Raw genomic sequence first — 22828 nt, 5'->3', positions numbered from 1 at the left:
TTCTACAACCATGACTACTACTACTACAACTGCTGTTACTGATACTACTATACCTGCTTCCACTTATACGTCTTGTACATCTACCTCTTCTTCTCCTGCTGCTGTTGTTGCTGTCACTTATTCCTCTGCTGCTGCTCTGCTGCTGCTGCTGCTACTGCAACTGCCACTACCACTGCCACTACTACTACTACTACTACTACTACTACTTCTTCTTTCTATTGTTGCCGCTACCGCACTTTACTGCCACTGCTAAGTATTGCAACTTCTTTTAATACTAAGTTTTCTTCTAAAGAATTACTTCATACCGAAGTTTGCAGGGATTATTGACACTGGTGTGTTTTGTGAACGTATTGTGAATTGTGATTTTCCTGAAATGTATACACCAAGATACAGCGTGTAGAAATAGAACCCCTTTTCCCGTTGCGGAATGCTCTGAATTCTGTGGCAAGTTATGGTATCTGGGGCTAATGGTCAAACGGAAGGACGGACGGACGAACAAGGGCAAATCTATATGCCCCCTCCCCCGAGTGGGGGCATAAAATGCAGCAATTAGGCCTTAGATACATGAGTTATCACTAAATTTGACCAAATGACCGGGGGTTGTTTTTTCATGGGAGTCAATATTCTTCGTGAAGTTCAGTTTACTTCACGTGGGGGAGTCATAGTACTATGATCTGGAGGTCATAATACTATGACCGGGGGGTCACTTTTTCTATAGAATAATGACCGGGGGGTCATTATTCTATGGGGGTCGAAATACTTCATTACACCGGCAGTGAGGTTGTCACATGTTTCAGTCTCTTCCTGCGTCTAGCTTAATGAAATTTGGATACTCAAAAATGCACTAAAGGCCACTATTCATACCTTTAGTTCTACAATTTCCAGAGGCGGACTCCCTGACCACCGTAGAAGGAAGGAAGATAACCCCTCCCATACCCTACATCTTCAGAGGTATAAGAGCATTTAGGATTCTCCAAAATAAGGTCAACCAGGTTGTTGTTATATGTCTTGGTCTTTTCCTGCCTCCAAATAAATGATATCTGGGCACTCAAAATATGAGTTAAAATTGCTCTACCTTTACTGTAGGAAAATGTTTTTATCAACTCTATTGCACACATCTTGACAGTCTATTGCTCCTTGCTATGCTAATTATCCCATTTGTTTGGTTGCGTTCTTTTAATAATCAATGTATATATTTGGTCACCTAAGGTCTTCATCGGAGAAAGTATGAAACATCGGTCTCATCAATTAAAGCAGTATGTGCCGACGAAGAACGGTCTAAACTGTGTTGTGTCAGACAACTGGCTCGAAGCCTTGTTACTGCTGTAATTCGCAATGTTACGGTAGGCTTAAGGTATTGAACCATGTCGATATATTTGTAATTGTTAAAAATAGTACATATAATATTGCCGAAGGATTTTTATGGCGCCGAAAGTCTCATCACAAAAGTGCTATGTGATTGATGCACATACTAGTATAATTTCTACACCGAATCGATGGACATCGAGAAAAATTGCTCTAACCCTTGTTTCTGTGTAAATTATAACGTTCATGAAAGCTTACGGATGCACTAAGTTAATCAGTATATTGCAGGTATATTATTGTTAAAAATAGTACATTTTAGATTTTAGATACTGGCGACATACGCCCAAAAAAGGCTGTATTCTGCACCGGAACGATTGGTTCGAGCCAAAATATTTTCATCTTAGGTTAAACGGACTCGAACTCTTTTTAATTTTCCACAAAAAAAATATTTATAAAGCACTGTACAAGTCAGAAATACTCGTAGTCACGTAATAAAAATGTGACATTGAACAGAAGAAATGAGCCATATAAATTTCGTCACCTTAGCGCAAAAAAGTAATATGCCCTTCTTTAAGTCAGTGCAGTTATCCACTTTTTGCGTTGAGTTGACGATTTGGATATCAATTTCTTCAAGTTTTGGTTTATTATTTGAGATATTTTATAATCCCTTATAAACTAGTAAAAATAGTGAAATGAATTGGTTTTAGATTAAAATTTTCTTTCCTTTCTTTTGTTGCCGCATTTTTTTTACATTAGGGTCTATTTCTATCTGCACAGGTGTCAAAGTCGTATTTTTTAAAAACGATTTGATGCCGTTTTCTCCCTAAATTCGCTTATTAACTTGTGCAACAACATCTGTAAACGTATTTTTCTGCTAACTCAAAATTGGTTAATGGACATGTTAAATGATTGTAAATGAAATATTTTGCACCTAGAAAGGATATGAAAATATTGAAATTTTGTGTAAAATAGTGTATATCTAACGCTACTTCAGCAATAGTAACCCTTATCATGCTGGACACGATTGGTTCTGCCTTTGCGACCAGTATAGATATGGTCGCTATATGACATATGTGTGTCGGTGCGACATTAAATAAAAAAACAAAAAAAAAAAAAAAAAACATCCGTGCAGTCTGATCATGATATGCACTGTTCGCCATTCAATCAGTATATTTTTGGTAAGAACCCCTTTTAACAGTTAATGGTACCGTCCAAATTGAAAGATGGACAAGTTCATTAGTTCATTATAGAAATATAGCAGGGGTAAGGGTTAATTCCACGAATTGCCCTCTGACACGTCGTCACTACACTGCGCTCGTTTTCCATCGGCAATTATTTTATAGGTATATTCTGCATTTTTATCAACAATGCTGTATTACATCAAATTATTCCACCCACTACGTACGATATCTTGACATGTATGCACCACAGATCACAACTCTTTTGAACATTTCTGATCTTTTATTACATAAGCAAATAAAATGTCATATTAGAATAATATCAAGACAGGACGTAATCGCGCAGGGCGTGATAAATCCCTCATCAGTATTTTTCTTTATTTCCCAATTGGAGCTCCTCCCTGGAAAGCACAATGAAATCATAACAAAATATATATGAGCCGCGCCATGAGAAAACAAACATAGTGCATTTGCGACCAGCATGAATCCAGACCAGCCTGCGCATCTGCGCAGTCTGGTCAGGATCCATGCTGATCGCTAACGGTTTCAATAATTGCAATAGGCTTTGAAAGCGAACAGCATGGATACTGACCAGACTGTGTGGATGCGCAGTCTGGTCTGGATCCATGCTGGTCGCAAACGCACTATGTTGGTTTTCTCATGGTGCGGCACATATATCTTTCAGAAATAAAACGACAGAAGAACAATATAGACATGAAAATGCCCTTTGCCGTTATGTTTTCCTGAAAGCTATGCAATGTGACTAGATTTACTAAAAAAATTAACGTTCCAGTATAGTAAGTTTTTGAAACGTGTGTATTTCCAACTTCATACTAAATTATTTTAACATTACCTACATAAGAAATTGTTACGCATAAAATTTATGTTGTTGTTTCTCTCTGTGTTACGCCTTAAATTATTTTGTTGGTGTGTCTGAATGGATGGTTATTCTTTCGTTCGGCCTGTACTGTATAGTGATCATGGCCGTTAGATATAGGCTCCTTGCTACAAGCGTTTCTTCCTTTTCTTTCTCCGCCTCATGGCTAAGGCTGCGGGGATACTAAGATCTATAAAAAGAATAAAAATCTTGTCAGCTCCCAATAACATTTATTTTCTACGAAGCCAGAGTTTTTTGTTCTTTTTTTGTACAAACATCCATATAAATCACATACATAACATCAAGCATACATTCAATCAATGATCAATAAACTTAAGAAAATGATAAATAATTCACCAAGCCTAGAGACTAACTCTTTAATGAACCAGAAAATCATACTCTAAGTTTATCAACAAACAGTTTTAATATACACAAACAAAAATCCTACCATTCTGGTTTCTGACATTAAATCGACACTCAACCAACATACTGCCTACTCTAGATTTGTTTCTTAAACACATTGAAATGCCTAAAAGTTATTTTTTCGGTTTTATTCAGTTATTTGATTTCCTAAATACGTCTAAATTTGTTTTCCTATAAAGAGTACTCACGACCTAGAATATTATTAAAATAGACCGAAAGACGCAAATTATGCGACAAGTTCTTAATGAAAGTACACTAAGTGATTAAGAATTTAGAGTACTCCTCAATAAGTTTCTTTTCTCTATGTGAATAATAACTAGTTCAGATTACATTATAAAGCATAATTTCTGTAATAAATCAACAGTAAAAAGAATCTACTAAATCTTACTCATAAACAAAAATACTTTGAAGTTTTCTGAGATGCATAATATATGTATAAAACTAAACTATAGAAGTACAAATCTTACACATGAACGACAAAAATACTAAGTAGCTATCTGAATAGCTGGATAGATATAAAACAAACAATTCCAATACACATGTGCCTAGCATTAAGATAAGATCTCTGTTAAAATTTAAAAGTTACCAATCCAGATTTACAAAGTTGAAAAAAATACAGAGTACAAAATTTGACTTACCTATAAAAAGAATAAAAATCTTGTCAGCTCCCAATAACATTTATTTTCTACGAAGCCAGAGTTTTGGCTTTCTCGGGGTAGCTGATGTGCTTATAAAGGATTTGGAAACGGTTGATTTCTTCGCAATTATCCAATTAAAAATCTTATTACAAATTCAACTGACCAATGAAAAATACGTACATAAAAACTGGTTCGTCTCGGACCCTAAAACAGATTTGGCAAGTAAGCAAATTAACTGCCATAAAACTGCCCGTAATACAAAAAAATGGTGTCTAAGTAAATCTTTGATGACACAATCTAATCCCTATTTACTGATAAAAAGTCATGTAACTAGTGTGCTAATTGTAAAAAATGTGTTTGATCAAAGTCATGTAACTAGTATCCTAATTGAAAAATGTGTTTGACATCTCAGTTAGATATTCTGTTCAAAGGTCCTTATGCGTAATCGCAGGTAATGTATTATTAAAGGGATATAGCGTTAGACATCTTCAGGCAATAGATTTCCACCTTGCAAATACCGTTATTCAATTGTATATCTATCTTTTATTTGTTTAGATCTACCTTAACATGTTGTATGTCTGTACATGTTGAATTGCTTAGACTCCCAACTACATACATTAAAAGAATATCATATAATATAACAACAATTTACATCCCCTTACTTATTAAAATCAAAATTAATAAAGAATTTCACAAAATATACCAAAAATTTACTGCAGAACACTACCTCTCCCCCTAAAATAACTTTATTCCTATAAAGTTGTAATAATCTTAACAGTCTATTGAACTCTGCTGTAATACTTAATGCAGTACATTTTGTTGACATCAGCTGTATAGAACACTATGTTAAAATCAACTGTACAATGCACAATTACAACACTTAATTGAAAGCAACCATACCATTTAATTTAGAACACTATGTTGAAAGCAGCTGTATTTTGTAAAACATTATGAACACTATGTTGAAATCAGCTGTAATATGCCAAATTTATTTTATATTTGAATCGTTTAACTTTTGTCAGAGTTTATATGTAAAAAGTTTTACAAAGTTACATCAGAGTTTTCATTCTGAGTATTCAATGATACCATATCACCAACCTGTGTGCTTTAAGCCACCTAACTCAAATATTACCATGACTATCCATACATGTATAGCCACTTTGTTACAAGTAATATTCAGTTCAACACCCTACCTAGATGTTAGTGTGGGAATAATACCATGACATTATTTCCAGTAAGTAAAATTCTCTAATCTAGCATTCTGCTGTTATGCAACCCTTAAAGAAACCTTTAGAATATAAACTTAGGACAAGAAACTTAAGTTATGCTACTAAAATATAAACATCTATCAAAATGTAACTACTATAACAATTGCTTATAAAGTCTACTCAATATACAATATTATGAATATTGATTACATTATTTTTTTTTAAGTTAACTACACATTTGTTACTAACGCCATGTTAGGTTACTGTAGCTAACTTACAATCTTAACTTTAATGAATGAGATACCTTAATTGGCATTTAAACAGAACAAACTATTTACAACTATTTACAACCATCCTTATTCAGACATCCGTCATTGTATTTTAACATTTTATTTTGTATGCCAAAATATGGTAAATACTCAACAACTTAATCTATAAAGATTCATATCTTATCTTAAATTCTCATTTGAAAGCAAAGTTTCTGTATATAATTTCCTTTATTTGAACTCTTCTTTGATACTGTATATTTTTATGAACTTACATTTGCACTTTGATATTTTTTGTCAACTTTTCGTAATAATTCTATGTGCACACCCTTTCTTACTGGTTATTAATTTTACATACTTATTTCTTTAACTGTATTTTGTAATTTACCTGCCTTACCAGTTAAGCTTGATATTTAATATAATTATATGTCAGTCTGATTTATTCTTTGCCCTTACACTTCGTATTCTGATCATGATGCCCTATTTCCATTGGTTCCTATTCAATTTGTAAAGTACATTGCAGTACCTGATTTATATGACATTCAGCCTTAAGTACTAAAGCAATTTATACTTAACATATTTGAATTATAAACCAAATTTGCCTCAGAATTAATATAACTGGGCTCTTGGTAACATTTTCTAAATTACTACTATCCCATCTGGATCCGGTTAAGGTTCTTAAGACCTTACCTCTTACATTTTTTTGTTTGCGGTACCTTATATTATTGTTGTCCTGTTTCTACCATTAATTACTAACCATCCAGACAAACCTCTCCTGGGTTTACCTCTCTTGGGTTTTAGAATCTGGAATCAAAACTAACTTAAATGGATAAACCTAGCAATCATGAAGAAAGCCTAACAACTATTTTGAGCAAATTGTATCATCTCAATGCAAAACTGAAGATATAATATTTTAATGTTTGAGAAAATAGTGTTTCGTCGAAGAATTTTGAAAAATGGTGTTGGCCTACACCATAATTCTAGCACTTAAACTCAGAATTTTAAATTCTTAACTATTGATTCAACACAAAAAATTATCTCAAAAAGTAAAACAAAACATCAACAAATTGCAAAATCAATAAATACGCATATCATACACAAGTATTAACTCAAAATATTGTCAGTGTTTTAATAACACATAAGCAGTCCTTCATGAACCATTATAACCAGGAATTCCATCTGTGAAAGTCAGTTTAATTTTTGTAGCATCTTTTTGTCGTGACGTCACATCCGCACATTTCCTCCAGTGGCTATCATGTCGTATTCTTTCTTGTACCTCGGCATGTTTCTTCAGCGGGCTATCAGGTTAATCATATTCTTCGGAATCTTGATACTATTTCACTGAAGATTTATACATCTTCTTTATTGTTGATAAACACATATTGTTCTATAACTTGATTTCTGTTACATTTTCACAGGTCTTATTTATCATTCTTTTATGGGAAATTTAGCTGGTAGAGCATATTTCAGTAAGATAACTCATTCATACCGGGTTTGATCCTTCCTTTATTTCTCGCTTGGCAGTGAAGGTGATCAGGTCGATTCGGATCTGCACCATGTGTTACGCATAAAATTTATGTTGTTGTTTCTCTCTGTGTTACGCCTTAAATTATTTTGTTGGTGTGTCTGAATGGATGGTTATTCTTTCGTTCGGCCTGTACTGTATAGTGATCATGGCCGTTAGATATAGGCTCCTTGCTACAAGCGTTTCTTCCTTTTCTTTCTCCGCCTCATGGCTAAGGCTGCGGGGATACTAAGATCTATAAAAAGAATAAAAATCTTGTCAGCTCCCAATAACATTTATTTTCTACGAAGCCAGAGTTTTTTTGTTCTTTTTTTGTACAAACATCCATATAAATCACATACATAACATCAAGCATACATTCAATCAATGATCAATAAACTTAAGAAAATGATAAATAATTCACCAAGCCTAGAGACTAACTCTTTAATGAACCAGAAAATCATACTCTAAGTTTATCAACAAACAGTTTTAATATACACAAACAAAAATCCTACCATTCTGGTTTCTGACATTAAATCGACACTCAACCAACATACTGCCTACTCTAGATTTGTTTCTTAAACACATTGAAATGCCTAAAAGTTATTTTTTCGGTTTTATTCAGTTATTTGATTTCCTAAATACGTCTAAATTTGTTTTCCTATAAAGAGTACTCACGACCTAGAATATTATTAAAATAGACCGAAAGACGCAAATTATGCGACAAGTTCTTAATGAAAGTACACTAAGTGATTAAGAATTTAGAGTACTCCTCAATAAGTTTCTTTTCTCTATGTGAATAATAACTAGTTCAGATTACATTATAAAGCATAATTTCTGTAATAAATCAACAGTAAAAAGAATCTACTAAATCTTACTCATAAACAAAAATACTTTGAAGTTTTCTGAGATGCATAATATATGTATAAAACTAAACTATAGAAGTACAAATCTTACACATGAACGACAAAAATACTAAGTAGCTATCTGAATAGCTGGATAGATATAAAACAAACAATTCCAATACACATGTGCCTAGCATTAAGATAAGATCTCTGTTAAAATTTAAAAGTTACCAATCCAGATTTTACAAAGTTGAAAAAAATACAGAGTACAAAATTTGACTTACCTATAAAAAGAATAAAAATCTTGTCAGCTCCCAATAACATTTATTTTCTACGAAGCCAGAGTTTTGGCTTTCTCGGGGTAGCTGATGTGCTTATAAAGGATTTGGAAACGGTTGATTTCTTCGCAATTATCCAATTAAAAATCTTATTACAAATTCAACTGACCAATGAAAAATACGTACATAAAAACTGTTCGTCTCGGACCCTAAAACAGGATTTGGCAAGTAAGCAAATTAACTGCCATAAAACTGCCCGTAATACAAAAAAATGGTGTCTAAGTAAATCTTTGATGACACAATCTAATCCCTATTTACTGATAAAAAGTCATGTAACTAGTGTGCTAATTGTAAAAAATGTGTTTGATCAAAGTCATGTAACTAGTATCCTAATTGAAAAATGTGTTTGACATCTCAGTTAGATATTCTGTTCAAAGGTCCTTATGCGTAATCGCAGGTAATGTATTATTAAAGGGATATAGCGTTAGACATCTTCAGGCAATAGATTTCCACCTTGCAAATACCGTTATTCAATTGTATATCTATCTTTTATTTGTTTAGATCTACCTTAACATGTTGTATGTCTGTACATGTTGAATTGCTTAGACTCCCAACTACATACATTAAAAGAATATCATATAATATAACAACAATTTACATCCCCTTACTTATTAAAATCAAAATTAATAAAGAATTTCACAAAATATACCAAAAATTTACTGCAGAACACTGTGTTACGCATAAAATTTATGTTGTTGTTTCTCTCTGTGTTACGCCTTAAATTATTTTGTTGGTGTGTCTGAATGGATGGTTATTCTTTCGTTCGGCCTGTACTGTATAGTGATCATGGCCGTTAGATATAGGCTCCTTGCTACAAGCGTTTCTTCCTTTTCTTTCTCCGCCTCATGGCTAAGGCTGCGGGGATACTAAGATCTATAAAAAGAATAAAAATCTTGTCAGCTCCCAATAACATTTATTTTCTACGAAGCCAGAGTTTTTTTGTTCTTTTTTTGTACAAACATCCATATAAATCACATACATAACATCAAGCATACATTCAATCAATGATCAATAAACTTAAGAAAATGATAAATAATTCACCAAGCCTAGAGACTAACTCTTTAATGAACCAGAAAATCATACTCTAAGTTTATCAACAAACAGTTTTAATATACACAAACAAAAATCCTACCATTCTGGTTTCTGACATTAAATCGACACTCAACCAACATACTGCCTACTCTAGATTTGTTTCTTAAACACATTGAAATGCCTAAAAGTTATTTTTCGGTTTTATTCAGTTATTTGATTTCCTAAATACGTCTAAATTTGTTTTCCTATAAAGAGTACTCACGACCTAGAATATTATTAAAATAGACCGAAAGACGCAAATTATGCGACAAGTTCTTAATGAAAGTACACTAAGTGATTAAGAATTTAGAGTACTCCTCAATAAGTTTCTTTTCTCTATGTGAATAATAACTAGTTCAGATTACATTATAAAGCATAATTTCTGTAATAAATCAACAGTAAAAAGAATCTACTAAATCTTACTCATAAACAAAAATACTTTGAAGTTTTCTGAGATGCATAATATATGTATAAAACTAAACTATAGAAGTACAAATCTTACACATGAACGACAAAAATACTAAGTAGCTATCTGAATAGCTGGATAGATATAAAACAAACAATTCCAATACACATGTGCCTAGCATTAAGATAAGATCTCTGTTAAAATTTAAAAGTTACCAATCCAGATTTTACAAAGTTGAAAAAAATACAGAGTACAAAATTTGACTTACCTATAAAAAGAATAAAAATCTTGTCAGCTCCCAATAACATTTATTTTTCTACGAAGCCAGAGTTTTGGCTTTCTCGGGGTAGCTGATGTGCTTATAAAGGATTTGGAAACGGTTGATTTCTTCGCAATTATCCAATTAAAAATCTTATTACAAATTCAACTGACCAATGAAAAATACGTACATAAAAACTGGTTCGTCTCGGACCCTAAAACAGGATTTGGCAAGTAAGCAAATTAACTGCCATAAAACTGCCCGTAATACAAAAAAATGGTGTCTAAGTAAATCTTTGATGACACAATCTAATCCCTATTTACTGATAAAAAGTCATGTAACTAGTGTGCTAATTGTAAAAAATGTGTTTGATCAAAGTCATGTAACTAGTATCCTAATTGAAAAATGTGTTTGACATCTCAGTTAGATATTCTGTTCAAAGGTCCTTATGCGTAATCGCAGGTAATGTATTATTAAAGGGATATAGCGTTAGACATCTTCAGGCAATAGATTTCCACCTTGCAAATACCGTTATTCAATTGTATATCTATCTTTTATTTGTTTAGATCTACCTTAACATGTTGTATGTCTGTACATGTTGAATTGCTTAGACTCCCAACTACATACATTAAAAGAATATCATATAATATAACAACAATTTACATCCCCTTACTTATTAAAATCAAAATTAATAAAGAATTTCACAAAATATACCAAAAATTTACTGCAGAACAAAATCATAATTTAACGCTCTAATAAGGTGGGGAATTTCATTTGAAAGTCGTGATCAATGGCTAATTTACGCAGACAGAGTAACATTTATCTTTTAAGGATGTTAGTACGATTAAATGAATATATTCATGTTGTACTCACGGTTTTGCACATGTCTGGGATATTCAAGGCACCAGGACTGGTCATATATTGAGTAACGTCCACGAAGACGGTTTGTGTCGAGACTCGTGTTCCTAAAACAAGTGCAAAATCTCGATGATATACAGCAAGTTTAAAACGATTTTATGAAGAACACAAATATCTTTCAATTCTACCGACAGACACATCTACACAACAGAAAGATTTTGTGTGTGTAAGCTGGTTTTTCAGTACCAACTAATGGAAACTGATTGAAACTTTACACACTGGTCTGACAAGCAGTGCACATGTTTTATAAGTCTACTTTGAATTTTTACGAAATTATGCCCTTTTTCTATGTAGCAAATGTGTGATAAAGTTTCTGTATGTAAGCTGGTATCTCAGTTCCCACTAATAGGAATCACTGGAATGAAGCACTGACATGCATTGTACAAGTTCCATAACTCTGTTTTTGCCTTTATACCAAAGTATGTCCCTTTTCCGACTTGTATATTCATTCATTTGACAAGGCTTTTGAATAGTCATCCTCCGACAGCTCTTCAAAAGCAAGCGAACTTCTCATCCTCATCGAGAAAACAAAACTCTCAGTCTTTAACGAAGGTTATGACCACGGGAATTTTGAACCCGCGACCTCAGAAATGAACGGCTGACATATTTAAATCACAACCGTTCTGCAAAACTGACATGCTTTGATGACATGGTTATGTTTGTTTACAGATTTAGTTCAGTTTTAAGTTTAATATTATTTTATATATAAATTCATACACAATCAACATATAATGATGCAATACAAAACATTTGCAAATGAATTTGAGCTCGAGTTAGCTACAACATCAGTAAATGGTTGCGAACGCCAAGAAGAAGAAGAAGAAGAAGAAGAGTAAATGGTCCTCTCCACATTACGGCACAAAATGAAAAGATTGTGTGTAAAGCATATGTTCTGATTGTAATAAAAGAGAAAAAAAGACAAGAAGACAAAAGGATTGAAATTCGATGAAATATCAAACACAATTCTTCAGTTGATGAATATCCCGCAACACGCCACCGACCGCATCGCATTTCCCGCCCGTGCCGTCCAAGCAAAACTAACCAACAAAAGTGACTTCAGCAGAACTTTAGACAAATGTTTATAATGATGTTGATAATAAATAATTACACTGTTAGATATTTTACCTGTTGGCTTCAAAGAATATAACAAGAGCACCTTGCACCTTGCGGGTGCAGACGCTCATCTAATTTTTTTGTCTCTGTATAATAGAAATATTGTCATACCCATGATTTTCTATGTCCAAAAGGGGCCATGATTCTTGCAAAAAGCAATGTAGAGTCACAGTACTTGCTGTGCAAAGTCAGCTTTTAATGGCGATTAACTGCTCCAAATTTTGAAGCTATAGCTTTGACCATTAAGGAGAAAAATTTACCTAAACACAAAACTTAACAAAGAAATCTGAAATTTTCTAAGTCTAAATATAATTCTTGCAAAAAGCAAGATTGAGTTATGTTTCTTGCTGTACAGAGTTAGTGTTTGATGGTGTAGGAGAAAAGTTGACCTAAACATAAAACTTAACCAAGAAATCTGATATTTTCTAAGTCCAAAAGGGGTCATAATTCTTGCAAAGAGCAGGATGGAGTTAAGTTTCCTGCTGTACAGAGTCAGCTAATGATGGTGAACAAGTGTTGCAAGTTTTAAAGCAATAGCTTTGATAGTTTAGGAGAAAAGCTGACCTAAAAAAAAACTTAACCAGGCAATGCCGACGCCGACACCGACGCCGACGCCGACGCAGACGCCGATCAAGTGATGACAATAACTCATCAATTTTTCCCAAAAAATCAGATGAGCTAAACACATGTAAACATAATTAAACTAAGATGCTTGTATGTACAAAATGTATAAATCAGCTGGCAACATTAGATACTTTACCATCAGGCATTGTGCCAAACACAGTCATCTCTACCGGTGTGCAGTCATTAACAGTAGTTAGCATCTCATAGTGGGAATTTTCATAATCCCCGGACCATGCATTTACATGTACCCCTTCACTTGTTGACCCGAGAGTGTAATTGCCAGCCCACTTCAATGTGCCTAGTAATAATCGTATAGTAATGTAAACGTAATACAAATATAGTACTTAGTGGTGTCTGTAGTAGTGGAAGTTATGATAAAAAAATAATCAAAAATATATGACCTAAAATAATGTGGATTTTTTCGTTGTTAAGAGTTGTCAGTCATGTGGCGACTTTTCAGCTTGAAGGCATCTGGCTAGAAGTATCGACTTTCCGTAAGCATGCTGATTTCCTCAAAACATAATAATAAAGAATTCCATGCCCTAAGCGGGGTTTCGAACTTATGTAGGCGAGAGGCAAATGTTTCGAAGCCGGCGACCATAACAACTCGATCACGGAGATCCCTGTTTTTTTTTTTGTATACCAATTATTATGTGATGCAAATTCTATGAATGATGTATCAAACCAGTGCAATATTTCGCATACAATTCATGCAAATCCTGGTTACTTTCATATTATGTTTGGGCCAATCAACAACGATATCGATTGATACCGTTCGATGTAATATAATTTCAAAACTTTCTAAAACTTTCACAGAGAAATATAAATCGGTGAAAATCGTATGACGTCAAACGTAGCCGCTACAGAAATATAGAACAATTGAGCATGAATCGATGAATAAAAATAATGCCCAAAACTGAAACTTTAGTAAGGTATTTAGTTATAACAGGCTAAATGGCAATAACTTACTTGGTACGCACGGCTCTGTTTGTTCTCCCAACAGCGGCTGAATATGACATGCGTTAGAATCGGGTGTCATAGCATACTTTCTCATCTATGTATATACAAAATACATATCATACCGGTCAGAATCACCTTTGCGCATAATTAACTATGGTGAAACGATTGTAAATAATCAGATAATGACTGTAAAATGACTCATTCAATAAATATGAAGTCTCCTCACACAAATTGTTAAAATATAGTTTCGTTAAATGACCTATGGAATATGATAATATATATTAATTATATACAACTTTCTGTAAAGCATTCAGGTACACATTCGTACATGGAAAGAGACACATTCGTACATGGAAAGAGTTTCTTAAGAAGTTAAACTGTCCAAGAGGCTTGAAGAATGGTAAACACAATGGACTTTGCAAATATTTGACACCAGTTTTCATTTGCTTTATTTCAATATCAGAAATATATTTTATATCAAAGTCTTAAATGAAGGTGTACGTATACTATAAACTATTTCTCGATGTCAGAAATATCAAAAGTGCATTTTATATAAAAATATGTCAGAAAAGGTGTTCAAGAACTGTAAACTATTTCTTTGATGTCAGAAATGTAATGAATACATTTTATATTCATTTCTGTAAATGAAGATGTTCAGGAATTGTAAACTAACTGGATACTGCCGGTTACATGTACACGAGGCGTAATCTAGAGTTAATGAGATTTTTCTTCAAAGTAAGTTCATTTAGTTATAAAAAGCGCATTGAATATTGTGCAGACTGCTTTTACATATTATATTTCAGCTGATCACAGGGATATTTTACCACAGTCACGAATAAAGGCTGACGCAGAGCAGGTCAATATATATTCACTTTCTGGAGAATTCCAATGCATAAGTTTTGTTCTTATGTTGACAAGTTAATACACAAATGGGATATTTCAGAAGATACAGATAACACATATGGAATATCATACGTTTGTGTACTTAGAAATTACAAACACTACGTACTAGTATCAAGGATTCAGAAATTTAGACGCCATAATACGTTTGAAGTACTGTGCGTCATCTAATACATTTTAACGGTACTCCGTTAGGACCAGTGCCTACTCTCTGACACTGGCCGTTCGTGAAACGCGAGATCACTGGCAAAGCGAAAAATCACAATAGCGAGACTGCGAACTAAGTTCGCGCTTCGCCATCGTGATCTAGCGCTTCCCCATCGTGATATCGCACTTTGTTTACTAAAAACATAAAAATTTCTATGTTCGTTTTTGATTATGGTTAAAGTCTCATTAACTTTAGATTACCCCGCATATATTAAACTTTTCACCATTTTCATATTTATTGGTTCAAAAAGGGCTACTCAGCCTATCAAAACACGCATAGAATTCGCGCACGTAAATATTGTATTACTTGTTTCAGAAATTCAAGTTAAATAATTAACATACATGTCTGTAGTCGTTATAAACTGTATATTCTTGTGTTGTTTCCATGGAACCGTTATAAGTAACAATTCTTCCAACGGCTTTCTCCATCTTCATGTCATGATCGTAATCGAACATGAGAACGTTCTGTAACAGACGAAATGTAATGTTTTAAGAATGTGCAAGCGAGTACCATCTAGTGCAAATGTTTACAGAAATTTTAGTTTCCCAAAATACATACATGTATATGAATCCACTTTAGCAGTGTTCTTATGAAATACTTGGTATTCGTTTTGCCAGTACCTTTAAATTTTGGCATACTTTTTGAATGAATGGCTGTTCTTACATATCGAAATTTGAACGAGAAAAAATTAACCAAACTTGCACTTTTATTCATTCGACAAAAGAGTACACACCAATGTGTTGCACTATTTTCATCGAGCGAGATTTTAGTTTCCACAAGTTAATGTGCTCGTACAAAATCTAAATAGTATCATTAGAATGGAATCCAATTCGCTCTTTAAAGGTCCAATACTAAGGAAAGTGAACATTTTAATTTCTTTTAAAAAGCACAGAAACTATTTCATTTTATTGGAAAATGGAAGTTGGTATGTAGAAATTCGAAATAAATCGCAGTATATGTACAATTATTTTTCTGTGAAGTATGAAGAAAGTTAAAAAGACCTGGGGGGTCATTCTGTCGATTCATTGAAATTTCAACATAATACACATACATTTCTTTGAGTTCCAAAGACCTTCTGTAAATTTTGACCTGCCAATCTTCATTATTTAGTGTCTTGCAGAAGTCTATGCACTGGCTATGAAAAAAATTGCCAACTCACTTTCCCTTAGTAATGAACCTTTAAATACTTAATAAAAATTTGTGCTAAAGTGATTTTTTAAGGTCATAAAATAAGTAAAGTTATAGAATATCATTCAAATTCGTTGAAAGATATACATGTCACTATCGACTTATTAACCAGGATGTGCGTTTAGGTGGTGATCAGCTCTATACTGGACCGAAAGCAAGAAGAAGCTTGCACTTTTTGCACTACAGATATACTGAATATGTTACTTAGATGACCCTCAATTGCAGTTAATGCAATACATGCAGAACTCTGGTTCAACGCTATGGCAATATAAAGAGATGATACATCCACAATAGCTGTGACTTAGAAATTTGGTAAGTAGCATCAGCTGATATAAAGCTTATTTTGGGAGGACAGATGCGTTCTATGAGTGCAGCTTTTCCAGCTAGACTTCTGTCCTTGTTTAGTCTTTATAAACAAATCATCAATATATTATCTTCAGACTTTCTTTACAATTTCGAGCATGGAAAATGTTTTGATCAGTAGTCCCTGGTGTGTACAAAAATAATTACTCGTGACTGTTTTTTTTTTAAGTATTATTACCTTTCTTTTTAAAGACATGTCCACATTTATATGCTTAAAATCTTTTGCAACAGAGAGATATTGTAAAATTCAGAAGTTATATCTCACTGAGAAAATATAAGCTGTTTTGATATTAAAAGTAATTAAGTTAAGTTAAATCTATGAAGCTTATAACCACCCTCTGAATCTTTAGAAAGATGCATTTCGTCAATATTTAAAGAGAAATTAATGAAAGAAAATGTAAACAAAATCAAACATAATTATACATTCGAATGCACATAAATATAGTTAGAACATATGAGCCGTGCCATGAGAAAAATCAACATAGTGGGTTTGCGAACAGCATGGAGCCTGACCAGACTGCGCATCCGCTCCATGCTGTTCGCTTTTAAAGCCTATTGGAATTGGAGAAACTGTTAGCGAACAGCATGGATCCTGACCAGACTGCGCGGATGCGCAGGCTGGTCTGGATCCATGCTGGTCGCACACCCACTATGTTGGTTTTCTCATGACACGGCTCATATGTCGCACTGACCTCTGAAATAACGGGTATAGTACTTCCGCTCGCAACTGACGCTGTCGTAATTCTCAGCTTGCCTGTCCATTTCTTGCTAACACAGCATGGCTTTATGGCTCCAACCAAGCCGGCAAGTAAACTCACAACAAAGAGCTTATATAAACGCGACATTTTGTGTGTAATGTTCCTCCGAGATAATGGTACTTGTAACTTATTCCAGTATTTATAGGGTCATCGGTCGTCACGGAATCGTCATTTCAAAATGTGCTTTTATCGGCTGACATCTCGTAAACAAAAGGTAAATGCTCTATGTGCCACACACTAGGTCAAAACCTAGTACGGCTGTGTCTTAATAAAGACACACCTATCTTTCAGATATCTATTTCTTGCGTCTCACTCGACTTTGTACTTTTAACAGTCTTCTACCTCCGCACCAACGCCTAAAAAGATAGCGATGATGCCTGACATAGAAGTAGAAATAAAAATGAGCCGTGCCATGAGAAAACCAACATAGTGGCTTTGCAACCAGCATGGATCCAGACCAGTCTACGCATCCGCGCAGTCTGGTCAGGATCCATGCTGTTCGCTAACGGTTTCTCTAATTGCAATAGGCTTTGAAAGCGAACAGCATGGATCCTGACCAGACTGCGCGGATGCGCAGGCTGGTCTGGATCCATGCTGGTCGCAAACGCACTACGTTGGTTTTCTCATGGCGCGGCTCAAATACAGATAACATTTGTTTTACTAGAAGCTGTATGGTAAAAGCTTGGTATGCCTTCCTCCAGATTTATGTTTTCATATAACAGTAAACCGAATTGTATTATGTGATATAGTGGTTCAATTAAGGTAGAATTTTCTAACCGAACCTCCATCATACTGTGGATTGATCAACAGAAAATGATACTGGCTCTTATTTGCATAAGTTGTTTAACTGTACCACCAGATTGCATAACTCGACTTTTCCGATATCGTCTGAAAACGTTTTGGAAAATTCCCCTCTGTGAACTCCTAACAAGGCTCTTAGAGCCCCATTTAATTTCACCTCACTCGACATATTTGGATAATTTTGCTTACAATATGTCAGATAAGATCACTGTTGTTCTACTTAACATTTTGTCAAATTATATTAAACTGCTTGTTAAATTAGGGTTATCACCTTTCATAAATAATGGGTTTACTGTTTCAAGTTATTCTTTATAAGAAATGTTAATGCAGAAAAACGTCTTTTTTCATAAGCGTAGCTTAAGCTGCCCTTGCGACCAGTGCAGACCAAGATCAGCCTGCACATCCATGCAGTCTGATCATGGTCTACACTGTTCGCCATTCAGTCAGTATCTTTTTGTTAAGCACCCCTTTAAGTTAATGGTACTGTCTAAATTGAAAGATGGTCAAGTTCATCATTGAAATTCAACAGGGTAAGGATTAATCACTCGTTTCTTCTAATTCAGTCTAAACATTTTGTCATTACCGTTTTATAAGATGAAATTCAGTTAATATTACTCTGCTGGTTAGAGTCCATATCAAAGGCTTTGGCCTATTGTCCGAGGAATCTCTGTCTGGTTCGAGTCCATATCGAACGCTCTGGCCTATTGTCCGAGGAATCTCTGTCTGGTTAGAGTCCATATCGAACGCTCTGGTCTATTGTCCGAGGAATCTCTGTCTGGTTAGAGTCCATATCGAACGCTCTGGCCTATTGTCCGAGGAATCTCTGTCTGGTTAGAGTTCATATCGAACGCTCTGGCCTATTGTCCGAGGAATCTCTGTCTGGTTAGTGTCCATATCGAACGCTCTGGTCTATTGTCCGAGGAATCTCTGTCTGGTTAGAGTCCATATCGAACGCTCTGGTCTATTGTCCGAGGAATCTCTGTCTGGTTAGAGTCCGTATCGAACGCTCTGGCCTATTGTCCGAGGAATCTCTGTCTGGTTAGAGTCCATATCAAACGCTCTGGTCTATTGTCCAAGGAATCTCTGTCTGGTTAGAGTTCATTTCGAACGCTCTGGCCTATTGTCCGAGGAATCTCTGTCTGGTTAGAGTCCGTATCGAACGCTTTGGCCTATTGTCCGAGGAATCTCTGTCTGGTTAGAGTCCATATCAAACGCTCTGGTCTATTGTCCAAGGAATCTCTGTCTGGTTAGAGTTCATTTCGAACGCTCTGGCCTATTGTCCGAGGAATCTCTGTCTGATATTGATGCTGCTGTAGAATCACAAAGGGAAGACAATGTACATCAACCGTTTTATTTCTGGCATCATGCTGTACGTTACCAAAATAGTAAGTGGCTTCTGGAGCTTGAACTTGTGGCTGCCTATTTTTCTACTACCTTCGTCTCTTTGAGATGCAAAACGAAATTTTTATGGATTTTCCACGTCGTAGACGTAGTTTTCAGAATGGTTTATTTGAATATATTCAATGAAAGCTTTTGCATATCAATAAGACGTCTGATAGTTATTTTTCTAGTTTCTTTTATAGATAATCCCGTGCCTATTTTAGCTCACCTAAGCATGACGTGCTCACGGTGAGCTTTTAGAATTACTGGATGTCCATTTGTCCGTACGTCAGTCCCCTTCACTATTTAAATGAGCATCTTCTCTTTAATCACAGCGTCAATTTCGACCAAATTTCACAGAATAATATCTTGGTAGGTGTTCTTTTCGATCCATGATATTTTGTTCATCTATGCAGAGTTCCGGTTGCAATTGCAATCAAAAGGAAAAACTTAAAAATTCTTCTCCTCACTGACCCTGTTTCTTAGGTAACCTTCAGTAAAATTGAAAATCCTGACACCAAAATGACTTGTATATCTATCATCGAATCTCCCAAAATCTTCTTGTATGGCTATCACACAGACATCATCCTGATCATTTCGCTACGTTAAACGTGACCGCAAGGAGTGGCGGGGTAGGTTAGGGAGGGGGTGGAGCGAAATATGTTTTACTTATAGTCTATATCTAAAATAAGGAATTTTTAGAATCTTCTTTTCCAGAAGCTGCTTGACTGATTTTGAGATAATCTCACAGCAACGTTTCTTTGGTGACCTTCAGGTTGTTTGCTACGTTACCAAACATTGTCGTCAGGGGCAGAGTAGGCTTCCTCATATAAGTATAGAGTAAAATTTGAGGTCTCCGTGTCAGAAGCATCAGCACTAAAGTGTCCTACTCTGAATCAATTGTCCAGTTTTCACAGTTATTTGAGAGAAATATGTCTATACCAAACTTACATAGAGTCACCATGATTTTGATGTGGCTTTTAACGCGGTATTCAGTGATTCAGCAATAATAAAATTTCTATTCGGCTAGTTTCTTACATTGTATATTTCAGGTTTCCTGATGTGTATCTATGTAGTTGTTAACATGTTGATACAGTTGAGCTTTTTGGAATAATGAGCTCGATAAGCTCAAGTGGCCAAATTGGTAAACACTGTTACCATCTCCAGATCATTTCCGTAAAATTATTTTGAAATCAAAAACCAAGAAGTTCATAGTTTTAACTATAGTTATGTAAGGAATATCTGCCCGATCCTCTGGCTACCATATTTTTAATGAAGCGGAATAATCTGGATGGATCTGGAAGTGGGTACCCAAAGGAACATTTCTGTATAATTAGATCTATTGAGAACTGGAGTTTTTGGCAAGATTCTGGAAGTTTCACTAAACCTGCCCTGGTCATTTTTGGTAAAACATGCTCTAATTCAAGGTTTTGCGAGTGGTACAAAATGCAAAAGATAGCTTTATTCAAGGTTTCAGTGTTCTGTGGGTTGCAGATGCACTTTCTCAAGGTTTTAAGAGGCAGTGCAAGATGGAGATGCTCTAACTCAAGCTTTTGAGTGGCGGTGCTATATGTAGATGCTAAAACTCAAGCTTTTGAGGGGTGGTGAAAGATGCAGACGGCCATATAGATCGAGGTTTTGCGGAGTGGTGCAAGATACGGATGACGGTATAATTCAAGGTTTTGAGGGTGGTGAAAGATACAGGAGATATTATATTTCAAGGTTTTGAGAGGTGGTGCAAGATACTGGAGATGATATTATTCAAGGTTTTAAGGTGGTGCAAGATACTGAAGATGGTATAATTCCAGGTTTTGAGGGGTAGTGAAAGATACAGGAGATGATATAATTCAAGGTTTTGAGAGGTGGTGCAAGATACTGGAGATGATATAATTCAAGGTTTTGAGAGGTGGTGAAAGATACAGGAGATGATATAATTCAAGGTTTTGAGAGGTGGTGAAAGATACAGGAGATGATATAATTCTAAGTTTTGAGAGGTGGTGCAAGATACTGGAGATGATATAATTTAAGGTTTTGAGGGGTAGTGAAAGATACTGGAGATGATATAATTCAAGGTTTTGAGGGATAGTGAAAGATACTGGAGATAATATAATTCAAGGTTTTGAGAGGTGGTGAAAGATACTGGAGATGATATAATTCAAGGTTTTGAGAGGTGGTGCAAGAGACTGGAGATGATATAATTCAAGGTTTTGAGGGGTAGTGAAAGATACAGGAGATGATATAATTCAAGGTTTTGCGGGATAGTGAAAGATACTGGAGATAATATAATTCAAGGTTTTGAGAGGTGGTACAAGATACTGGAGATGATATAATTAAAGGTTTTGAGGGGTAGTGAAAGATACTGGAGATGATATAATTCAAGGTTTTGAGAGGTGGTGCAAGATACAGGAGATGATATAATTCAAGGTTTTGAGAGGTGGTGCAAGATACTGGAGATGATATAATTCAAGGTTTTGAGAGGTGGTGCAAGATACTGGAGATGATATAATTCAAGGTTTTGAGAGGTGGTGCAAGATACTGGAGATGATATAATTCAAGGTTTTTAGGGGTAGTGAAAGATACTAGAGATGATATAATTCAAGGTTGTGAGGGGTGGTGAAAGATACAGGAGATGAAATCATTCAAGGTTTTGAGGGGTGGTGCAAGATACTGGAGATGATATAATTCAAGGTTTAGAGTAGGTGAAAGATACAGAATGAAATAATTCAAGGTTCTGAGGGGTAGTGAAAGATACAGGAGATGATATAATTCAAGGTTGTGAGGGGTGGTGAAAGATACAGATGATATAATTCAAGGTTGTGCTTTTTTTGGGGGGGGGGGCGGATTTCAAGATACTGGAGATAATGTGAAACATACAGGAGATATAATTCAAGGTTTTGAGGAGAAGTGCAAGATCCGGATGATGATATATTTCAAGATTTTGAGGGGTAGTGCAAGATACGGGAGATGATATAATGCAAGGTTTTGAGTGGCAGTGCAAGATATTGGATATGATAATTCAAGGTTTTGAGTGGCAGTGCAAGATACAGGAGATGATATAATTCAAGGTTTGAGAGGTGGTGAAAGATACTGGAGATGATATAACTCAAGGTTTTGAGAGGTGGTGCAAGATACAGGAGATGATATAATTCAAGGTTTTGAGAGGTGGTGAAAGATACTGGAGATGATATAATTCAAGGTTTTGAGGGGTGGTGAAAGACACAGGAGATGATTTAATTTGAGGTTTTGAGAGGTGGTGAAAGATACAGGAGATGATATAATTCAAGGTTTTGAGGGGTG

General features: G+C 35.0%; 1 protein-coding gene across 1 annotated transcript; it reads right to left on the bottom strand.

The window, feature by feature from the left end:
• Positions 1-2747: 2747 nt before the first annotated feature.
• LOC123530040 (uncharacterized) lies at positions 2748-17534 on the bottom strand. The gene is made up of 6 exons (XM_045310727.2): positions 17285-17534; positions 15383-15505; positions 13943-14027; positions 13110-13271; positions 11192-11283; positions 2748-2884 (listed from the first exon to the last, which is right to left on the bottom strand). Exons 1-6 carry the CDS (start codon positions 17435-17437, stop codon positions 2861-2863), a joined length of 639 nt encoding a protein of 212 aa, XP_045166662.2. The 5' UTR covers positions 17438-17534; the 3' UTR covers positions 2748-2860.
• Positions 17535-22828: the final 5294 nt, after the last annotated feature.

The sequence above is a fragment of the Mercenaria mercenaria genome, chromosome 13 (genome assembly GCF_021730395.1).
Source record: "Mercenaria mercenaria strain notata chromosome 13, MADL_Memer_1, whole genome shotgun sequence".
Lineage (NCBI taxonomy): Eukaryota > Metazoa > Mollusca > Bivalvia > Venerida > Veneridae > Mercenaria > Mercenaria mercenaria.
This window is presented reverse-complemented; position numbering and strand designations above follow the sequence as displayed.